Here is a 22,017-nt window from a genome sequence, read left to right as displayed (position 1 = left end):
ATAGAGATTAAGTCAAAAAAATTTTTTCCAAAGCCATAGGCTAAAAATAAAAACCAAAAAAAATTCCGAAAATTTTTATCTTAGTAGTTTTCTTAAGATTAGGAATAAAAAAATTTTTGGACAATAGTTTTTTTATAAGTTACAGACTGTTGAAAATTCCCCAAATATTTTGATTTTTTTCTTGCTCCCTTATTTTTTGTGAGAAGTGTATTTTTGATTTAACAACGTCAAAATAATTTATATTTTTCAGAAGACACCTCTCGTGATTATAACAATAATGATGACTGTGATACTACAACATCTAGTCAGGAGTTGCAACTATAGTCAGATTCATTTATGAGTCAAAATTCAAATGTGTCTAACTTTGAAACAGATTTTTTAACAGCAAAACGGACACCATAAATTAATATTATGACGCCAGAATCAGCTGCTGCACTTGATCGTAGTAATGTAAGTAGCCGAAGCGCCACATATATTTTGGCAGCTACTTTAAAGAGTGTGGGATTCGATACTCGGAATGTAAATTTGAGTTATAAGACTATTCAACGACACCGTATAATTCATCGGAAAGAAATTGCTAAAGGCTTAAAAAAAGACTTAAAATTCAATGACAATTATGTGGTCCATTGGAATAGTAAACTGCTAAGTGATATTGTTGGGACAAAGACAGTAGATATGCTTCCGGTGCTTTTAACATCGTCTGGCAGTGAACAGCTATTGGGTATTCCAAAAATTAATGCAGGATCTGGAATTGAACAAGCTTTAGCTGTATACTCAACTATGGAGCAATGGGGTGTCAGTAATTACATTAAAGCGATATGCTTTGATACTGCAGCAACCAATACGGGTAAATTTTAATTATTAGTCTTATTTACTTGAAAAAAGCTCAGATCTGACAAAGTAGAGAAAAATTATACTCAAAATCTTTTCACAATTTTTTTTTCAACATTCCAATTGAAAAACCTCTAAAAACCGACAAGTTGATTTTTTTTTGCCAAAAATAAAGTTTTCTATGGTCAGATGATAATATTTAAAAATAAACTTTATTAAAAAAATTAACTCCACTGATTGTTATATTTTCAAAATTTATGGAAGTAATATAGTTCAAAATAAAAAATCACTTGATTTGCTATTCATGTTTCTTACAAATCTTTATCTTTCTAATCTATAGAAATTCATCATGGCACTGGCGTAGAGCTTGAGAAAATTCTGAAACGAAAGCTTATTTGGTTACCCTGTCGTTATCATGTAATTGAACTAGTCATAAAAGGCGTTTTTGAAGCTTACTGGCCAGTACAATCAGGTCCGAGCGTTTCATTTTTTAATCGATTTAAAATCGGTTGGAATAAAATCAACACATCCAACTATTACGCCAGCATCAACGATAAGAAAAATTGAATTTATTTAGATGTAGTAGTTACCTTGACATCATTTGCAGCCTTTATAATAAAAAGTTCAATTTCGAAAATTTAAGAAAAATATATTCTGATAAAAGAGACAGACAATCTGATTTTTTGTGCAAGAGACAAGGATATAACAGCGTAGCTGCGCATGCGTCCTGGAGTACACTGTTCGTAGTCGTAAACTCAGTAAATTCCAAAGCTTGCTCCATCCGTAATACCGCGTGTTAAAACACAACCAAGGAATTTGAGTGGCATCGTGAAAAACTGGATGATGAAAATATTTTTATATTTATAAGAATAAAAAAGAAATTATTTAAATTATATTTAAAATATTACATTCTGAATATATTATCACCTTAAAAATAGAAAATGAAGCTGTGTTTTATGTGCAGTGGAAATGGAGATGTGTGTTACTTTGATGAGCAAAAATTTGAGGATTGTTATTTAAAACTTTTATTTCCTATAGAGAAAAAGTTTAAATACGGTGATTTAAAATTTGATTTTAAAATTGCCCATGAATTTGGATATCATCGTGATTGTTTAAAACAAATTACAGTTGTAAAAGGAAAATATAAAGATGCATTTGAAGAATTTTTTGTATCACAAGAGGTATGTAAAAAAGTAATTACTTATAATTAAAGGACTTGTATTTTTGAGTCAAAATTCAATAAAATAATTTGTTACAGATACCAAATATTGTTATATTTTCTGGTGACCACGGTCCATCAACGGCTTCTACTAATAAAGTATGTATTCTCATAAATCACGACTATAAATTTAGCAGCTATTAATTTATTTGAATCATAAAAAAAATGTATTTATTGAAAAATAAAAAAACGGACTTATAGAAAATAAAAAAAAAAAATTAAGTGTTTTTTTTTTCACTTTGAAATTCTTAAATTATTTTTTACTCATTTTTAATTTCAAGTCATTAATCGGTCTGCTAGATTAACAATTATTTATTTATATTGCAGATTATAAATTGATATATTTAGTATTATTACTCAAAATATAATAAACATTTCAACACTTATTTTATAAATTTGTTTAATATTTTAGGAAGGAAAAAATATCGCTCCTATGCCACAGCAAGTTCAGGACAATCTCACAACAGGCATAATTCCGATGGAGGTTTGCAAATTAGCTTTTTTATACAACAAACATTTTTATCATAACATTAATGATTATCGTTATAACAATTTTTAACTGGCCATCCAATCAATTTTTCACTATAACATCAATGTAATATTATTATTGAAAATGGATGGGATGGCCAATTAAAAATTGTTATAACAGTAATTATATGCTCCATTGTTATTATTTGAAAAAAAATTATTCATCAATAATTATCATTATTACTTATTTTATTTCGACAAAACATCGAAACTTGGTAATAAACGTAACCTTACCAACTCAATAATTAAAATAAAATAATCGGAATTTTTGATTTTTCTTTTACTTGATAGTTGAGATTTCTCAAAATTGATCGACTCAAATTTTGTAAATTAGTATCAAAATTCTAGGGGTAAAGGAACTCTTCAGAACGCCGTTTATTTCGATCGAATCGGATAATCCGTTCAAAAGTTATGAGAGATTTACATACATAAACGCACACACACATACACACACATACATATATACAGATACGGTGACATCACCGCGAAAATAGTCAGGAAAGCTTCGTAAGACTTCAAAACGTCGACATCTGATGAAAACTGAATTTTCGAAAAACGGGGTGAAAACAATAATTTCCCAATTTTTGAAAATTTTCAATTTTCTTAGCGGGAAGTTAAAAATAGATATTGAACGCTGCTTTAAATTTCTTTAGCACCACTACCACCAGCCCTTTTTTCTTGCACTGGTGAAATGTTTAAAACAGAGAAATCGAATTTAGCAAAAATTTTGAAACAAAACGTTCAACAAACACAACCTCCAAGCGTAGATATTGAAATAATTGATGGATTCTACTTTCTACATCTAATTGAAACAAGTTTGCCATAAACATTTGATAAAGTAGCAGAATCGATTCTTATCAAGCTTTGCTCAACAAGTGCTTCCGAAATTCATATCATATTTGATAAATACTTAGCAGATTCTATCAAAAGCTGTGAACGTGAAAACCGTAGAGAATTTGACACCTCATATTAAATTAAAGGTCCACTTCAGCCCAGGCCGAACGATTTTTTGGGATACATGAAAAATTACCACTTCAGAAATGCTATCGTCAAGCTTCCGTCAGAGTATTGGGAGAATGATTCTCTGATCACGGCTTTAGGAAACAAAAAAGTTTTTATAACAGTTGAAGAAAAATTTTTTTCCGACTGTGTTAGTAATAATCACGTAATCAAATCAGAAGAGGTCGATTTACTTTGTCACCATGAAGAAGCTGACACCCGCATTATGTTTCATATTTATAAAGCACCAAAAAACTCGAAAATATTAGTGAAGGCTACAGATACCGATGTATTGATAATTATTCTGGGGAATATACATAAAGTTCCGGATAAAAAAACAGAGAATTTAATTGCATTAGCTGTTCTGAGTTGGCGTCAACACTAGATCCTCAATTGTGTCTTTCACTGCCTGCATTTCATGCCTATACAGGGTGTGTTTAATGTATGGAGTAAAGACCTGTATCACTGTTAATGATCCTCGATATAGAATTTTTCAAAAAGCTTATGCGGCTGTTAAGAGTGATAATCAATTTTTAAGGAAAATTAAAAGTTTTGATTCGACGCTAATACCACCATGCTGGAAGTCGCTAAAACAAAAAATTTTGCGAACGATATTTGTTAACTCCATGTGGTTAAATGCGACTGATGCGGACTGCATTAAACTTAATCCGGAGGAGTGTGGTTGGTTTAAGGAAAATCACTTGAAACCTCGATGGTTTGTTGGAGACGCAACACCGCTTCAAATTGATGATATTTTACAAGATGTATTCAAAAATAATGATGATGATAACAAAAATGAAGCAAAAAACTCAGATAATGATGGTGGAGAAAATTCGCCGTGCGATTACCGAGATCTCGATTATTACATTGCTACTTCAGATTAAATCGGACCAAGATTAAATAATTGATTTTTGACTTGCAATTATTCTCAACATAATGTAATTGCTTTAATTTTCTATTTTTCATTTGTATACAATATTTGCATAATAATAAATACAACAAACATTTTATACCTTCTGTTTTAAAATTTTTTTTAAAATTAATTTCAGCGCATAAAAATTATAATTAAGGAAATTTATAAAACATTTAATAATTGAAGTATTATGAAAACTTCACGGTAAGTGTAAACTATTTCTGTAATTTTTCTCAAAAGTATATTTTCTTTAATATTGCACACTATTCCGAAAATTCAAAAAATTTCGTAAAAATTTAAAGCTATCTTTCTGTCTATCTTTTTTATACTTCAATTCTCATCTTCTCTCTCTATCCTAGTACGTTTAAATGAGCCTGTGATGCGCGTGCATGAACTTTACGCTGTTCTTGTTCGTTGAAGAAGTATGTATTATTCTATCTCTCTCTTCGCAATGAGCTCCCATAGCTGCCGCTAATTTTTATTTTTATTATTTATCTTTGGCTGCATCAGCCTTTTATGAGATAGCCAAACATTATTAATAATAATAATTTATTATGTTTAGAATTCGACGCCGTTTATTATTGTACTCGAATTTTTTTAATAACATGTGAGGAAAATAAGCTACATTTATCTACCTTTTCTCACCTGGCTGCAGGTAAGTATAGCAATCATAGAGATGGGTGCCTACTACAGTGAGGAATATTATATAAAATATTGACGGTTTTAATTTACTACATGTAACTAATATAAGAAAGTAAAAATTAAAAATAAATTAGATGTTAAGTAATTAATTACTATTAATTGCACCAGGCTTATGATGGCAGATGTTGTTTTTATAAGTTCATGATATTGAAATCAGCTTATAAAAAATTGTTTCATCTAAATAACAGATGAGGGTATATTTTTCTAATCTCGGATCTTAGACTTTCAACATCCCATAGGAAATGTAACAAATTTTTTATTTCAGAATTTTAACGTAATGATAAAAATAATTTTGCATATTTTGTGATTACCAAAAAAAATTTTTTCGTCAAAAAAAAATTCTTATCACATCTCTGACTATGCAAGTCTGATCAGATCTAATTATTTATAGACTGTTAATAATTGTTTACACATGAACAGGCATGGACAGGTATGATCAGCCCTGAGCGTATTTAACACTTCAGACATGAACAGGCATGGACAAGTATGATCAGACATGAATAAGTATGGACAGGCATGATCAGGCCTAAGCGTATTTAACACTTCAGACATGAACAGGCATGGACAGGTATGATCAGGTCTGATTTCAGGCCTGATCATACATGAACAGGCATGGTCAGGTCTGATCATTTTTTCTCGGGCAGCGTAAATTAAAATCAGTAAAATATATTAGTAAAAAGTTTTAGTAGATTCTTTGAAATCGAAATGAAATTAAAATCAGGAAATACTTAAATAAATAATTCAGAGTAAATTTTAATTATTTCTAATAAAATGAAAGTAAAATTGCAATCAAGAAATATTTGGTAAAATTGTCTAATTAAAATTATTTAACTTAAAACATAAAATTAATTTCTAAAATTTGCCAGAAAAAGTAAACACAAAAATTAACCACAAAAACTCACGACCTTGAGAGAGTCAGCCATCTTGTCTCGCGCTAAGACTCTTAGAAAAATCTCAAGGTCGAAACTCAAGTCTCAGTTCCTTTGAAAATAAAATAAAATAAAGTAAAATAAACTTTTAAGTTTTAAAATAAAATTAAATAAAGTAAAATAAAATAATTTGGTCTAAATAATATTCACTTAGATATTCAGGAATAATTAAATAATTTACTTAAAAATGGATTAAATAAAAATAATTCATAAATTCTTTATTCATGAAACAAATTGAGTAAAATTTATTCAATAATTCGGACAACATAATTTCATAAAATAAATTTATAAATTCTCGGACGCAATAAACATAATGTCGGCAGATTATTAAGACCTCGGTCGTCATATTTTCAATCTATTAATTCAAGACACAAAGACCTCTTGTAATTAAATATTTATTATTGTATTATTAAGGGGGCGCCACTGAGTATCAACAGTGAACAGACGTATCTCGGATCGCTCCGATATTTTGATCTTTTTAAAAGTTAAATTTTATATAATCAATCATAAAAAAAGTGTGTAATTTGTACTCCAACAAGTGCTCTAAAGTTTGGAAAAAATTATCTCAATTCCTGTGAGTTTTGTATTCAGTGGACTGTTTTTTTTTTTTTTTTTTTTTGTGATACTGTATTAGTCCTTTGCCTTGCTTTGCTACGATCAGCTGGGGTGGCTACGTCTGCGTAGATGAATTCTAGTGACATCTCTCGGTCAAATTTTGACCTCACACAAACCGAGCCATTAATAGCTGAACCCCGCCTAATTTTAAATTCTGACAGCACACCAGTGATCCCAGCGGTCCCACCAAAAAGAGAAAAAGGACGTTCAACTACACAGCAGCTTCTGGCAGTAGCTGCCACCACCTGTACACCAATAACTAAATACATAATCGATCCTAAAAGAAAAAGAGAAGACAGCAAAGATTCTCCTCCTGAGGAAAGGGATCAACCGCAGAAGATCTTAAAGAAAGTAGACCCGGCGGAGACGTCGAGAATTCCTGAAGCTATGAGCACCGGTGACACTGGGTTGGAATTATTACTACAAAAAATAAAAATCCTGCGGGCTGATCAAGAAACCAAACATAAAGAACTCACTGATAAAATGAACCAGAAACTACAAGATGATCAGGAAGCTTTTGAGAATATTCAGAAGAAACTGTCTGACTTAAACGGAGAACTACAGGGAGTCAAGGCCGATCTCGGTAAACGTATTGAAGAGCTTGAGAAAAATACTGTGAAAAAAAGTGAACTCAAAGAACTAATAGCTGCAAAGACACCCAGAGTCGTTAATGAAACAATAATAAAACTCACTAACAGAATTGATTTTTTAGAAAAAGAAAACAAGGAAACAAAAATCTCGATAGCTGGTCTTTCTCTTTCCTTAAATGATCACTCGGAGGAGGTCAAACTCTTCCTAAACAAAAAATTCGGTATCATCATCCCTAGAATCATATTAACTGAGTTTTCAAAGAGACTTATAGTCGACCTGTTTGATATTAATCTGAAGAATATTATACTTAAGAACAAAAAAAGCAAACTGGAAGGCACGAACATTTTTATTGAGCTGGATAAAACAGCCAGGGAAAGAGAAATTGACTGGAATATCAGGACGTTCGCTAAACTACTAAGAAACGATGGCAAAAAGTTTACAAGGAAAGGAAATAAAATAGTGGTAGATAATTTAGTATACTCCTGGAACTCCGAGACTAACAAGATGACCCCGCAGCCAGTCGATACTTACTCAAGCTCTAACAACAGGGAACGAGTTACTGACGAACAAAATAAACAAAAAAACTAATAAATTCATCCGTGGGAATATCTACAACAATTAAAATTACATTTTGGAATTTACATGGCTTTAATAACCTAGAGCCTAGCTCATTAATTGGTGAATCGGATATCATTGCAGCGTGCGAAACCTGGGTCACTCATCCCTATACCCCTGGATTCCTGGAAAAGTACAATATTTATTGGTCGGAAGCATTGAGAGAGCACACGGTTGGCAGAGCAAGCGGTGGATTACTAACGGCAATAAACTCTCAATATAATTCTACAATAATTGAAACTTCACCGTGGTGGATCTTCAATGAAGTACTACTAGGCTCATACTTAGTTATTCTTGGTTCAGTATACTTCCGTAAATGCATTGACCTCCAGTTTATACTTGATATGTTGCAGGGCACTATTGACAATATTAAGGCATCTCGCACGTTCGACCTTTTTATCATCGGTGGAGATTTGAACGCAAAAGTGGGACTGTTAAACCCTTGGCCAGCTGACCTTTTCACAGGTTCCCAATTACTCGACACATTTAGTACCACTGACAATTCTAACTGTGAAAGAGGCCGCAGGATTATTGAATATATGGTGGAAAACGACTTTGTACTCCTGAATGGGAGGACAATCAGTGATTTCCCAGCTCAACCAACATACGACAACCTTGGCACATCGATCATTGATTTAGTCTGGACCGATATCTCATCTCTGCACCTGATAAACGACATGGAAGTTATAATGAAACCATCTTTGTCTGATCACCATCCAGTTTGCCTTAGCATACCAATAGAAACTCTACATATTAAAGAAGTAAACAAAAATACAGCACATTTTACCAAGATCAAATGGACTGAAAACGCTGCCACTCTATTCCACGACCAGCTCCTAAGTTTCCAGGTACCACCAGACCTGACAAACCTCTCAACTGATAATCTTCAATGTCTTCTTCATGACCACATGTATTCTGCTGCTATTAAAGCTAATTTGGTAAAAAACTATGGTACTACAGCCAATAGTTGGACACTACGAAATCCTTGGTTTGATTCCAACTGCAGAGTGGCAAAAAGTGAGTTTCAAAAAGCTCTCAGAAAACTTAAAAAAGACAAAAACAGCAACATTATCAGAGCAGAAGTCATCTGCAAAAAGAACAATTATCGGGAAGTGTGTAAAGTAAAGAAAAAAGCTCATATTGATAGTATAATAGCTGCTTTTGCCAACGTCAATGCGCCGGCGGACTTCTGTGCTGCTGTTAGAAAATTTAACTTCAAGCAAAGCTCAACCCGAGACATTTCAATCGACATATGGAACCAATTCTACGCTAACATCTTTAAGCCAAGGATTACTGGGTCCTATTTATCGGCTTGCAATGCCAATGACATTTTAGATGCGGAAATCCGAATACCGGAGCTTAACTCCATACTTAACAAGCTGAAAACTGGCAAAGCTGCTGGCCCTGACTTATTAACAAATGAGCTCTTTAAAAATCTGTCGGCGCAGCACAAAGATCTACTTATTGCCCTCTTCAACAAAGTGCTTTACGAGGAACGCGTACCGAAAGATTGGGCGAAGCTTTGGCTGACGATGATTCACAAGAAAGGCGATAAAACCGACCCAAATAACTACCGTGGGATTGCTCTAGTCAATATAATTACTAAAATCTTCACGAACATTTTGAAAAAGCGGCTGGTTCTTTGGGCGGACAAAGAAAAGATTCTACCTGACTCGCAGATGGGCTTTAGAAAGGGTCGTAGTTGCACAGACGCTATTTTCACTCTCCTCAGTGCCATCCAAATTCAATTCCGACACAATGATGGAAGAGAAATTTACGGAATTTTTGTCGATTTTCAAAGAGCTTTCGATTCTGTCCCTCATGGGCGACTCTGGCAAAAGCTACAAGCCCTAAATTTAAGCTCCAAGCTTATCAACACAATTAAGTCACTATACGATCAGGCGTCTATGCAGGTCAGAACCAACGAAGGCCTTTCAAATGATTTTGAAGTTACTGAAGGTATTTTACAAGGAGAATCTCTAAGTCCAGACCTGTTTCTCCTGTACCTGCACGATTTCGAGCAATTTTTCCGCTCGAAAGGACTCTATGGCCTAGATATCAACGGAGTGGTCGACATTCTCATGCTCCTGTACGCAGACGATACCGTGATCTTCGCACATTCACACATAGATCTCCAGCGAAAGCTGAGAGCTCTTGAAGAATATTGTGACTTGAACAAGTTAACAGTCAACAAAACAAAAACGAAAATTCTTGTTTTCAAAGCTGCAGGAAGAATCCGGGATTGTCCAAATTGCTACAGGACATACAAGCATTCCTGCCTAGAACTAGTTAAAAGCTATACATATCTTCGAGTCGAGGTATCCATTTCAACCAGATGCTTAACTGCCCTACACGCTGCTACCAGCAAGTCGAAAAGTGCTTCAGGCGCGACAATCGCATTGCTAGCTAAGGCCAAATGTGACTCGTGGAATGCTCATGTCAAGATATACGACAGCATGGTTTCGTCTGTATTTTTATACGCCATTCCAGCCTGGGGACTCTGGTACAGGAACTCACTGGAAACAGCTCAAACTTATTTTTTTAAGAAGATGTTTCAACTTCCCAGAAATACACCTGATTGGGCGGTACGCCTTGAATTTGGACTCGAACCAGTAGCACTGAAAGCGATGACATGTACCTGGAGTTGGATAATAAAAACTCTTAAATCTGAGGAGAATTGTCTGCACAAAATGTGTTTATTACGCCTCTTCAAACTGGCAAAAAACATTACGTCTACCTCTCCGTTCAACTGGGCCACTCAGCTTAGAGCTTTCCTGACAGAATGCGATGCCTCCGAGCTGCTTGAATCTACTGACCCACTATTATGGGAAGCCAAAACGGACTTGATTCTCAAACGATACCAAATCATCTTACTCGGAAATGACATGAGTGCAGCAAAAAGCTCGAAATCTCTTGAGTTCTCGTTGAAACAGCCTGACCAGCGAGTTCCTGACCGATACCTACTGATGAGAATTCCATTTAGCAGCAAAAGATTAATAGCACAACTGAAACTGTCCAATATATACAACAGCTTCCTAATCTCAAACAAGCACCTATCAAGATTTGGTCGGAACCCCACTTGTCAATTATGCAACTTAAAAGCCCCGGACACAATAGAGCACCTACTGACTACTTGTCCACACTTTGCAAGTCCTAGGACCCAGTATTTACAAGACCTACTGCATGGCAATTTGCAAATTCCGGACATTCTCTCTACTTTGGACTTGAAAACCACATATGCAATCATCAATTTTCTATCAAAGTCACTACATCAAAGAGCATGGGCTCTACTTCTCTAACTACTTCTACTTCTCTAACTACTTCTACTTCTCTAACTTCTATAACTAGAAAAAAAAAAAAAAAAAAAAGTTTCTGAGGTTTAGATAAATTTTTATATTATTTAATTTTATTTTTATTTTTTGCTTGTTACTATCTAGTTAGAACTCTATTTATTACAACTTTTTACGTCATTAAATGGGAAAATTTCTATATCTATTATTTTGTATTGTATTATCTGTATTACATTGTACTATTTGTATCCAAAATTTTATATTATATACCCCCTTGCAAAAACATTCCTGTATATGTTTAACGCAATAAACTATAATAAAAAAATAAAATAAAAAAATTATTGTATTATTAAGACCACGGCAATAAATTAGTTAGGAAAATAATCAATTTAAAATTGGATTTGGAAAATTAGTTGATAGGTTTTTAAATTGGAAAAAGCGAATTAAACTATTAATGAGTAAATAAAATTGGGAAAATTAATTTTTAAAATTGTGGAAAAATTAGTAATAAATTTCGGGAAAATTTTAGTGTGTTAGGTTTGGAATAATAAAATTGTGTGGGTGCGTGTGATTACAGTGCTGCCTAGGGATTCATGGTATCCTCCTCTGTTTCCTGGGCAGACATATAGAAACCTTTGCAGAGTCGCCCAGGTTGGGGGTGCAATAAGGGATAAGTTAAAAACCATTGTATAAACACCCGGGTCAGGGGTACGACGAGAATAAGAAACTGCGATATAGACGCCCATTAAGAGAGTATCGTCGGGAATAGCATCTTTGATAGAAACCGCTGCGTAGACGCCCAGGTCGGGGTGCAGACGGCAATAAGACTTAATTTTAAGTGTTAATTCTTGTATAAGAGATTTGATTATTGTAAAAGGGTTGGTTAAGTAAATAAATTTTGAAAATGAATTTCTCTTAATAATTTTCTGATTTCTTCCTAGCAATCTCTCACGACCCTGATGACATACTTCATGTTCTAGTCCAGTTTTGGATACTGTGTACAAAAATTCAGTGGCGCCCTAAATAAATAAATAGATGCAACCAAAGAGAAAACAACATCCCATTTCATTGTACATTCAAGACAGACATGAAAATGAAAAAAAGAATTTTTATTATTCTACTTACCTATAAAAAGAAAAAATATGAGCAGTCCAAGTTCTCGCATTGAAGCTTTCAAAGTTCTTCCAAGTATTTGGAGACCCTTGCTATGTCTCGATAGCTTAAATATTCGAAATACTCTGACTAGTCTAATCACTCTTAAAATCGCTAGTGACATAGCTTGATTTGTACTTTTATCTTGGGGACTAACTGGTGCTTTTGGGAGATCAAATTCATGCTCCTTTCCAGCGATTACAGTACCTAGCGTTATAAAGTATGGAATTATAGCGATTATGTCTATGAAGTTCATCAAATCACGAAAGAAATTCAATTTATTCGGGCAGGCAAGGAAGCGCACTGATAACTCGAATGTAAACCAAATAATACATATAGTTTCTATCAAAAAAAACGGATCAGTAATGTCCGGAACTTCATCCTCTTCTATTTTGGTGCCATTGGTCGTCGTATTGAACACTTTATAATGCTTAAACTCGGGAAGTGTTTCCAAACAAAAAATGACAATTGATAACAAAATAACAAACACTGAGATTATAGCAACAACCCGCGCGCCTTGAGAACTTTCTGGATATTCAAATAATAGCCAAACTTTTCTTTGCAGTTCATGCGATGGTAAAGGTTTCTCCTCTTCTTTAATGAATCCTTCATCCTCTCTATGAACAAAAAATTTATTCACGTTAAACATATAAAAATTTTAGTATATATATTTGAAATATGATGTGGCTTCTTTTTAATGAATTTATTTGCAATTCTTAAAAAACAGATAGCTTTATACTGTAACAGGGTAATTTACCCTGTGACGGTAAAACCACATGCGTGCGGTTCCAACCGTGTTGAAAAATCCTGGTGGCGCCCTTGTTAATTTGGAATCATTTTTGCTAGGTATTGTTTTATTTTATTAAATTAATTAAGGGGCCAATGAGCGGAATAAACACCCGTTACAATACTTTTATATTTCTCATTTAAAATTTTAATTTATACCATATTGAAAATCATTCAATTATATTAACTTACAAAAAACGTTAGATCTTTTTCTTTAGAAGGTATGATAGCCTAGAATTTCAGAAAATCGATTTTTTGGAGTATTCTAAAGTTAAGATATTTAAGAATAAGTCTTTAAGAGGATTTCTCAAAAGTCAAAAAAATTTTTGGAGTTTAAGGTAATTTTGTAGCGTATCGATTTAGCTGCTCTGGCTGAAACAAATAGACGATAGACGGTAACATGACATACAATCCGAGGTCATTATATCCACGACAATATATCCGCGACATTATATCCGCGTGACATAAAATCCTTGGCGTTATATCCATGCCATAATATCTTCGTGCCATTATATCCGCGATACTATATCCGTGACGTTATGACGCTGATGACGATGTCGATGTTGATGTTGATGTTGACGATGATTTTGATGATGTTTTTAGATGGGTTCCAAGGGCGAAGCACCGGTGGGGGTTGGGGGAAGCCCCCCAGTTAAAAAATGAATGAAGTTGTATATGAATCTAATGTGGCATACTTGTACATGGGTACGTAGTAATTTATCTTTAAAAGATGTATTTTTATTTGTAGTTGTCGCTGTACAGATGATGTTATATATTAAATTTGGGTGAATGTTAACCGTTGAGGATATAACGTGTCAGATATTGTGGCTTGAGGATATTGTGTCGCAGATATAGTGTCGCGGATATAATGTCGACGACGTTGCTCAACTACCTTTAAATAGATTGCTTATGAAAATCCTCTTCTAAGTGAAGATTAATTAAAAGATATGAAGCCGATGTATGAAAGTTTACCTAATAATATCTAAGTGAAACGATCTTTGGGTTCTGAAAATAAGAATAAGAATAGATCGTTAAATTTTTAATAGAGACTTCTGTTATGAAATACATCCATGCAAAAACGCAGATTATTAAAATTCCTTCTCTTATCGCTAATAATATTTTGATGAAGTTTTCAAACCCATTTAAAAATACTGAAGACTATGTAAATTAAGAATGACGCAGATCCCCGTGTAGCTTTTATCATTTACGAGATAAATTTGAAAAAACGCGAATTTCATGGAAAAATAAAGTTTAGAGGCCTGTACTACCTCGCCAGTTCGAGTTACGGCTTGGCCGCAAAAGACAATTTTGTAAAACATTCAATTCTGAAAAAAAACCCGTTCATGGTCGAAGCGATGCTATGAAATGCCACTGAGCTATGGAAATTTGAAAATAAAAAAATCAGAGTTTCTGGGTTTTTTTAAGGTGAAATCTTTACAAGCCTGAGTCGAAGACTTAATATTAATATTGATGGTTTATGATTATTTATTTTTGGAATTCCAACGTTCCTTCATTTTTTTATTGCTGTTTGCTTTTTTTAAGATTTGTCCCGCTAATAAAAACAAAAGACAAGCATTTTCTCTTGATTCTGTTATTTTCATGGATTCCAACGGGGTATTTTAGACGGATTATGTTCTTTCACATTCAGCTCAGAATCTAGTCACACTTCCACACACCCACACACTCACTTTCACCTACCTACCCACCCACTCGGAGGATCATCAAAGAATTCCCATCTATATAGTCACTCATCACAAAATTTCGGGAACCATAGGACTTAAAAATGTAAAACTTGGTAAGAATATTAATTTTGCTATGTAGAGGTGAGCTAACAACGGATTTAAAGAAATTCTTCCCCCAAAAGGAATTGCGGGGGCGTTAACAATGAAAAATTCCCGTTTTTGAACTATAGCTCTTATAGAATCCAAAATCAGTAGGAATCTTCTGTAAGAGATGTAAAAATTATCTATGAACGAATTTTACGATAGCTCGACCTACAGGGGGTTGTGGGGGTGGGTGTTAACAATGGAAATTTTTTATTTTTAAGCCATAGCTCCTTCAGGCTCCAAATTTAGCTAGAGTATTCTATATGTGATGCAGAAATGATGTAAGAGCGGATTTTGCAATAACCCCCGCTATTAAGGATTGCTGGGGTGGGTATTAGAATATTAAATTTTCATTTACAAACTGTAACCTTTACAGACTCGAAATCGGGTAGGAATCTTTTATAATGCAGAATGTAGAAATTATCTCAAATCGGATAGTATATATATACTATACTATACTATATATATACTATACTATACTATACTATACTAAGAACATTTTTACGGGGCGACCCTCGCGGATTATGTTTAAAATTTATGGAGGTGTTTTCTATAATAATAATAATAATAAGAAATAAATTTCTTACAAGTTTTAGCCCTTAATATGCAGTGGTTCTGGAGTTATGATTTTATGAAATTTTGAGAAAAAATTTTTTTTAACTTTATTATTAATTTTTCTGATGAGGAAAACATTTTTAATAAAATTCACGAAAAATTTTATCTTGTGGGAAAAATTCTCAGCTTTTAAATGAAAATATCCATTTTATCATAAACACATTAGAAGACCCTTTAAAATCAAATGAAAGTGGAAAAATTGATTTTCTTGGTGAGCTGTGCAAGGTACACCCAATTTGCTTTTTTTTCTGAACGATCAGATTTTTTTACACAAAATATATGGTTTTCACGATATGCATATTTTTTGTTCAATCATAATTAAATAAATCGTAAAATCATTATAATTAAAATACTTCTATTTTTAAACTTTTTCCAGATGTTGATACAGTTTTAATAAAAGCATTTCATCCAATTTCATCACTTATCAGTAAAAGTGTGCAATGTCTGTGTACCCTTTACCGTTTTTGATGAGGAATATCGTACGTCAAATACATTTTTTTTTGTCTAAATAATCGTCATTCGTTATGAAAGTAAAATCAACGCCTGTAAAATTCGTGATTTTTATTTTCCATTTCTAATGAAGCTCTAGCAACATGTCGTTTGACTGAACCTGCAAGCCCGTCGCATAGACCTTTGCCATGGGCAGTCGCAAAAAAATGCCACCCAGTGATGATTCTAAAGTCAGAATAATCTATATATATATAAGAGATTCCCACCTATATATTGACTCATCACGATATCTCTGGAACCATAAGGCGTAGCGACTTGAAATTTGGTAGGAATATTCCTTTCGCCGAGTAGAGTTCAGCTAAGAACGGATTTTACGAAACTCCACCCACAAGGGGGGTTACGGGGGCGTTAACAATAGAAAATTCCCATTTTTAACCTATAGCTCCTATCGACTTCAAATTTGGTAGGAATCTCCTATATGTGATGTAGAAATGATCTAAGAGCGGATTTTACGACAATCTACTCCCAATATGGATTGCGGGGGTGGACGTTAACAATGAAAATTAAAAATTTCCGACTTCTAGCTCCTACAGACTCCTAATTTTGTATGAATTTAGTGTAAGTGATGTAAAAATAATTTATGAACGAATTTTACGATATCCCACTCCACAGAGGAGTGCGGGGGTGGGTCTTAACAATGAAAATTTTAAATTTCCGAGCTGTAGCTCCTATAGGCTCCAAATTTATTAAGAATCTGTTCTATGGGATGTAGAAGTGATTCAAGAGCGGATTTAATGACAGCCTACCCCCAATATGGATTGCGAGGGTGGGCGTTAACAATGAAAATTTTAAATTTCCGAGCTACGGCTCCGACAGACTCATAATTTTGTATGAATTTTCTGTAAGTAATGTAAAAATAATTTATAAACGAATTTTACGATATCCCTCCCCACAGGGGGGTGCGGGCGTGGGTTTAAACAATTAAAATTTTAAATTTTCGAGCTGTAGCTCCTAGAAGCTCCAAATTTGAAAAGAATCTGCTATATGCGATAAACTGAAACTAAGGAAACGACCCAAAGTCGAAGAAAGTATTTACTAGCGTTATAGATTGAAATATAGATTAACTATCAAGTTGGAATACTAAAACAAAACAATAAATTATAAAATTAGTGTAAGAAAAGTAGATTTAAGCGAAAGATGCATCAGAGTTTGATAGACAAGCTGTACATCTGGTGCCAATAAATCTATATATATATATACTAGCTGATACCCACCCGCTTCGCTGGGCATACAATAAAATTTTATGTTGTAACCTAGATGAAAAATATAAACAAAATGATTAATTTCAAAAAGATAATTAATATAAATTTTGAATTAGAGAAAAGTGATTGTTTATGATAACCGGTGTTAGCGAGTATTAAATATATGAGAAAAGTATTTTATTATTAATAATCAATCAATCAATGGGTCAGTTAGTCAGTAAATCTGTCATTAGACAGATTTCCGCATCACCCATGACGTACTGTGTAGTGAGATGCGTTCCCATTATAATAATGTTATCCTAAACATTTAGTCTAGACCGGATAGGTCAAATGGTAGAGTAGCCGACATGTCACCGGAAGGTTCTGGGTTCGAATCCCTGTCCGAGCTATCTGAATTTTTCTCGCATATTCTGTAAACTCTTATTAAGAAGGTCCTTCCTATTTCTTTCTCAATCTCTTCCTCCTCCATTATTCTGTTACGTGAATGTTGGAACGATTCACGTAATAATTATCCGTAACTCCTATTCTTTTCCGCTTCATAGTATTATTTAATTTTAAAAATGTCAATAATTTTTAATTTTAAAAAATGTTAATAATAAAATACTTTTCTCATATATTTAATACTCGCTAACACCGGTCATCACAAACAATCACTTTTCTCTAATTCAAAATTTATATTCATTATCTTTTTGAAATTAACCATTTTGTTTATATTTTTCATCTAGGTTACACCATAAAAATTTATTGTATTCCTATCGAAGCGGGCGGGTATCAGCTAGTTATTAATAAATTCATAACAAATTAAGTGGTATTAAAAAATATATTTATTATTACTCATTTTATTAGAAATTATCTTAAATCGACCGTTTTTTATAATAATTTAACGATATCATTGTAAAATTTTAGAGAAGACGCATCAGACACAATTTACCATTTTAATTTTAATCATTAAAATCAGTATAATCATTTAACAATATCAACTTGATAATTTTTATGTTTAATTTATCTGTGTTATGATATAATCGAGTTCATCCTTCATGATTATTCCAATACATATAAGTTATTTCAGTTATTAATGATTTAGCTATTCTTTCTTAAAAAACGTATGATTATGAATTCCTACTGTCCCAACAGTCAATCGATAAAATTTAAAATCAATCATTTTGACAGTTATTATAGCAACGGTAACCATGATAACGGTAACCATGGTAACGGCAACCATGGTAACGGTAACCATGGCAACGGTAACCACGGCAACGGTAACCATAGCAACGGTAACCATGGCAACGATAACCATGACAATGGTAACCATGGCAAAGGTTGATTAGCGTGGGTGGTTGTAGGGGGGGTGAGTTCGATAATTTACGGGTGCCACTGATGGTTTCTTAGATTAGAGGGTCAAAATGATATTTCGCTCCCAAAAAAAGAGAGAGATATAGGGAAGGGGAAAGATTATAGGGCACGGGAGGGGAGGAGAAGAATGAGAGGGAGGGGAGGGGAGGGCATATGTGATGGTAGACGAAAAATTCATTTTGGCTAGGAATTGCGTAAAATCCGTTCTTAGTGAGCGTCTACATCACGAATGGAGTAACTATGCTAAATTTCAAGTCAATCGGGCGAATAGTTTCGGAGATCTCGTGATGAGTGAGTGGTATTTCGCTTATATATATATAGAAGATATGAGATTCCCACCTATATATTGACTCATCACGATATCTCTGGAACCATAAGGCGTAGAGATTTGAAATTTTGTAGGAATATTCCTTTCGCCGAGTAGAGGTCAGCTAAGAACGGATTTTACGAAATTCTACCCACAAGGGGGGTTGCGGAGGCGTTGACAATGGAAAATTCCCATTTTTAAACTATAGCTCCTATCTACTCCAAATTTAGTAGGAATCTCTTATATGTGATGTAGAAATTATCTATGAGCGGATTTTATGATAATTCATCCCCAATAAAGATTGCGGGGTAGGGGTTAACAATGAAAATAAAAAATTTCTAAACTATAGCTCCTATAGGTTTCAAATTTGGTAGGAATCATTTATATGTGATCCAGAAATGATCTAATAGTGGATTTTATAACAACCTCCTCCAAATATGGATTGCGGGGGTGGATGCTAACAATGAAAATTTTAAATTTCTAAGCTTAAGCTCCCACAGGCTCTAAATTTGGTAAGAATCTGCTATATTTGAGGTAGAAATGATCTAAGAGCATATTTAATGATAACCTACTCCAAATATGGATTTCGGGGGTGGGTGTTAACAATTAAAATTTTAAATTTCCGAGCTATAGCTCCTACAGACTCCAAATTCAGTGAAAGTCTTCTATGTGTGATGTAGAAGTGATCTAAATTAGGATTTCAATAAATTCTAACTTCAATAGCGATTGCGGGGGTGAGTGTTAGAATTTTCAATTTCCAAACTGTAACTTTTATAGACTCTAAATTTGGTAGAAATCTTCCGGTATAATTTTCCTGTCAAGTTCAGCTAAGAATGGATTTTATTAAATTCCTCCCCCAAAGGGGTTTGCGATGGCGTTAACAATGAAAAATTCCCGTTCTTAAACTATAGTTTCTATCGACTCCAAATTTGGTAGGAATCTTCTGTAAGAGATATAGAAATAATCTATAAACGATTTTACGATATCTCACCCCATAGGGGTTTCGGGGATGGGTATAAACAATGAAAATTTTGAATTTTAAAGTTGTAGCTCTTACAGACTCCAAATTTTGTAGGAACTTTCTGTAAGTGATGGAAAAATAATTTATGAACGAATTCTACGATATTCTACCTCAAAGAGAATTGCGGGGGCGTTAACAATAAAAAATTCCCGTTTGTAAACTACAGCTCCCATATATTCCAAATTGGGTAAGAATTTTTTGTAAGAGATGTAGAAATAATATACGAACGAATTTCACGATGGTTTACCTCACAGGGGTTTGTGGGGGTAGTTGTTAACAAATAAAATTTTTATTTTCCAAGCTATAGCTCCTACAGACCCCAAATTGAGTAAGAGTCTTCTACATTAGAGTGGTCCAAAAAAAACATTTTTATTTTTTTTTTCAAGTGCTGCTGTCTCAAAAACTTTTCTTAGGTATGAAAAAAATTCTCTCCAAAGCGCAGCTTGATATCTCAATTCCTAATGAAGCTCAATGAATTGTTATTTTCCCATTTAAATAACACGTAAAAAAATTTTATTTACGTTTTCATCCGGTAAAACTACGAAAAAAATTTTTTTTTGTATTTTTCGTCAATTATCCTTCTAGGAAATTTAATTCTCTAGAAAAAAGTACTGAAGTAGTTTTTTCGTAATCTTAACGAGTAAAAAGTTATTAAGCTTTAAATACTCGCAATAAAAGAAAATTCAATCAGATATGATTTTAGAATCCATGTTGTATCACATTTTCTGTTTCAAAGTATTTGATTATGTAATTTATATTTTTTTCTTAAAAACATGGTATACAGTCTGATATCGGTAATTCAGTCTGGACCAGTGACAACAAATGATAATTTAATATATCGGTTTGTTTATTTGAACCACATGTAAAATGCACTGAAGGAGATTACCAGACTTTGTAAATACTCTAACCACTGCTTAAAAAATTTTAACTAGATAATTTACTTTTAGCACTCTCTTGCGGCCTACATGAAGATATATAGTAAATTAAATTTTTTGTTGACAATTAGTTTTTTACCCTAACCTAGCTGCATTTTAATAATTATGTCTTATAAGTCATATAAACTAAAATAAGAAAAAACCAAAAAATTAAATCAGTCTTAAAGATTATATTGGTTGTAAGTTTATTAGCAATTTCTTTATAGTTAAGCTTGTCTATTTAAATATGTGATGACTCCTGAGATTAGGCAGTTTTACGCACGAACTCTACCTGTTTATTTATCATTTTTTTTTTTAATCGTTGAATTCAAAAATAAAAAAATCAATTCACGAAGACTTCTATTTACGTACTCCTGCAAAGTTTCATGATTTTTCATTCGGTCAAAAAATGTCCCAGCATCATGTTCAAAATTTAAATATTCACCTGTCCTCCCTGTCCTACATGTTCTTAAATAAAAAAATTTACTTCTGTATACATCCGGAAGTACTAGCTTGCCCTCGATTCAGATTCCGTAATGAAATTCAAGTTCAATTTTGAAAAATCACTGCTCATAGGAAAAAATATCTAAATTGTAATGAGAGAAATTATTCACAATTCACAGTTAATACTTCATCTAAAGACACGTGTTAATTATATTAGAAACAGTCTAATTTGATAAATTTTGAAATCATTACATACAGTTACCAAAAAATTTTTCGAAAAGTTGCTTTGAAACTATCTTCGTTTAAATTTTCTTTTGTGCGAGTATTTAAAGCTCAATAACTTTTTACTCGTTAAGATTACGAAGAAACTACCTCAGTACTTTTTTGTAGAAAATTAAATTTCCTACAAGAATAATTGACGAAAAATACAAAAAAAAATGTATTTCATAGTTTTACCGAATGAAAACGTAAATAAAATTTTTTTACGTATTATTTAAATGGGAAAATAAAAATTCATTGAGCTTCATGAAGAATTGAGATATCAAGCTGCGCTTTGGAGAGAATTTTTTTTTATACCTTAGAGAAGCTTTTAAGATGATAGGCAAAAAACTATTTTTTTTTGGACCACTCTATTCTACATATAATATAGAAATTA

At 33.1% G+C, this 22,017-nt stretch overlaps 1 protein-coding gene across 13 annotated transcripts in view; it reads right to left on the bottom strand.

Annotated features, from left to right (window-relative positions):
- LOC123261717 (potassium voltage-gated channel protein Shaker) overlaps nt 1–22,017 on the bottom strand; it is a 1,350,734-nt gene that overhangs the window by 675,229 nt on the left and 653,488 nt on the right. For all 13 annotated transcript variants that reach the window (XM_044723493.1, XM_044723492.1, XM_044723494.1 and 10 more), the window contains one exon: nt 12,358–13,001. In XM_044723493.1, the coding sequence (XP_044579428.1) occupies nt 12,358–13,001 (644 nt within the window). The remainder of the gene's footprint in view (nt 1–12,357; nt 13,002–22,017) is intronic.

This window comes from Cotesia glomerata, linkage group LG3 (genome assembly GCF_020080835.1).
Source record: "Cotesia glomerata isolate CgM1 linkage group LG3, MPM_Cglom_v2.3, whole genome shotgun sequence".
Taxonomy (NCBI): domain Eukaryota; kingdom Metazoa; phylum Arthropoda; class Insecta; order Hymenoptera; family Braconidae; genus Cotesia; species Cotesia glomerata.
The sequence above is the reverse complement of the archived record's forward strand: the minus strand, read 5'-3'. Positions and strand labels throughout refer to the sequence as shown.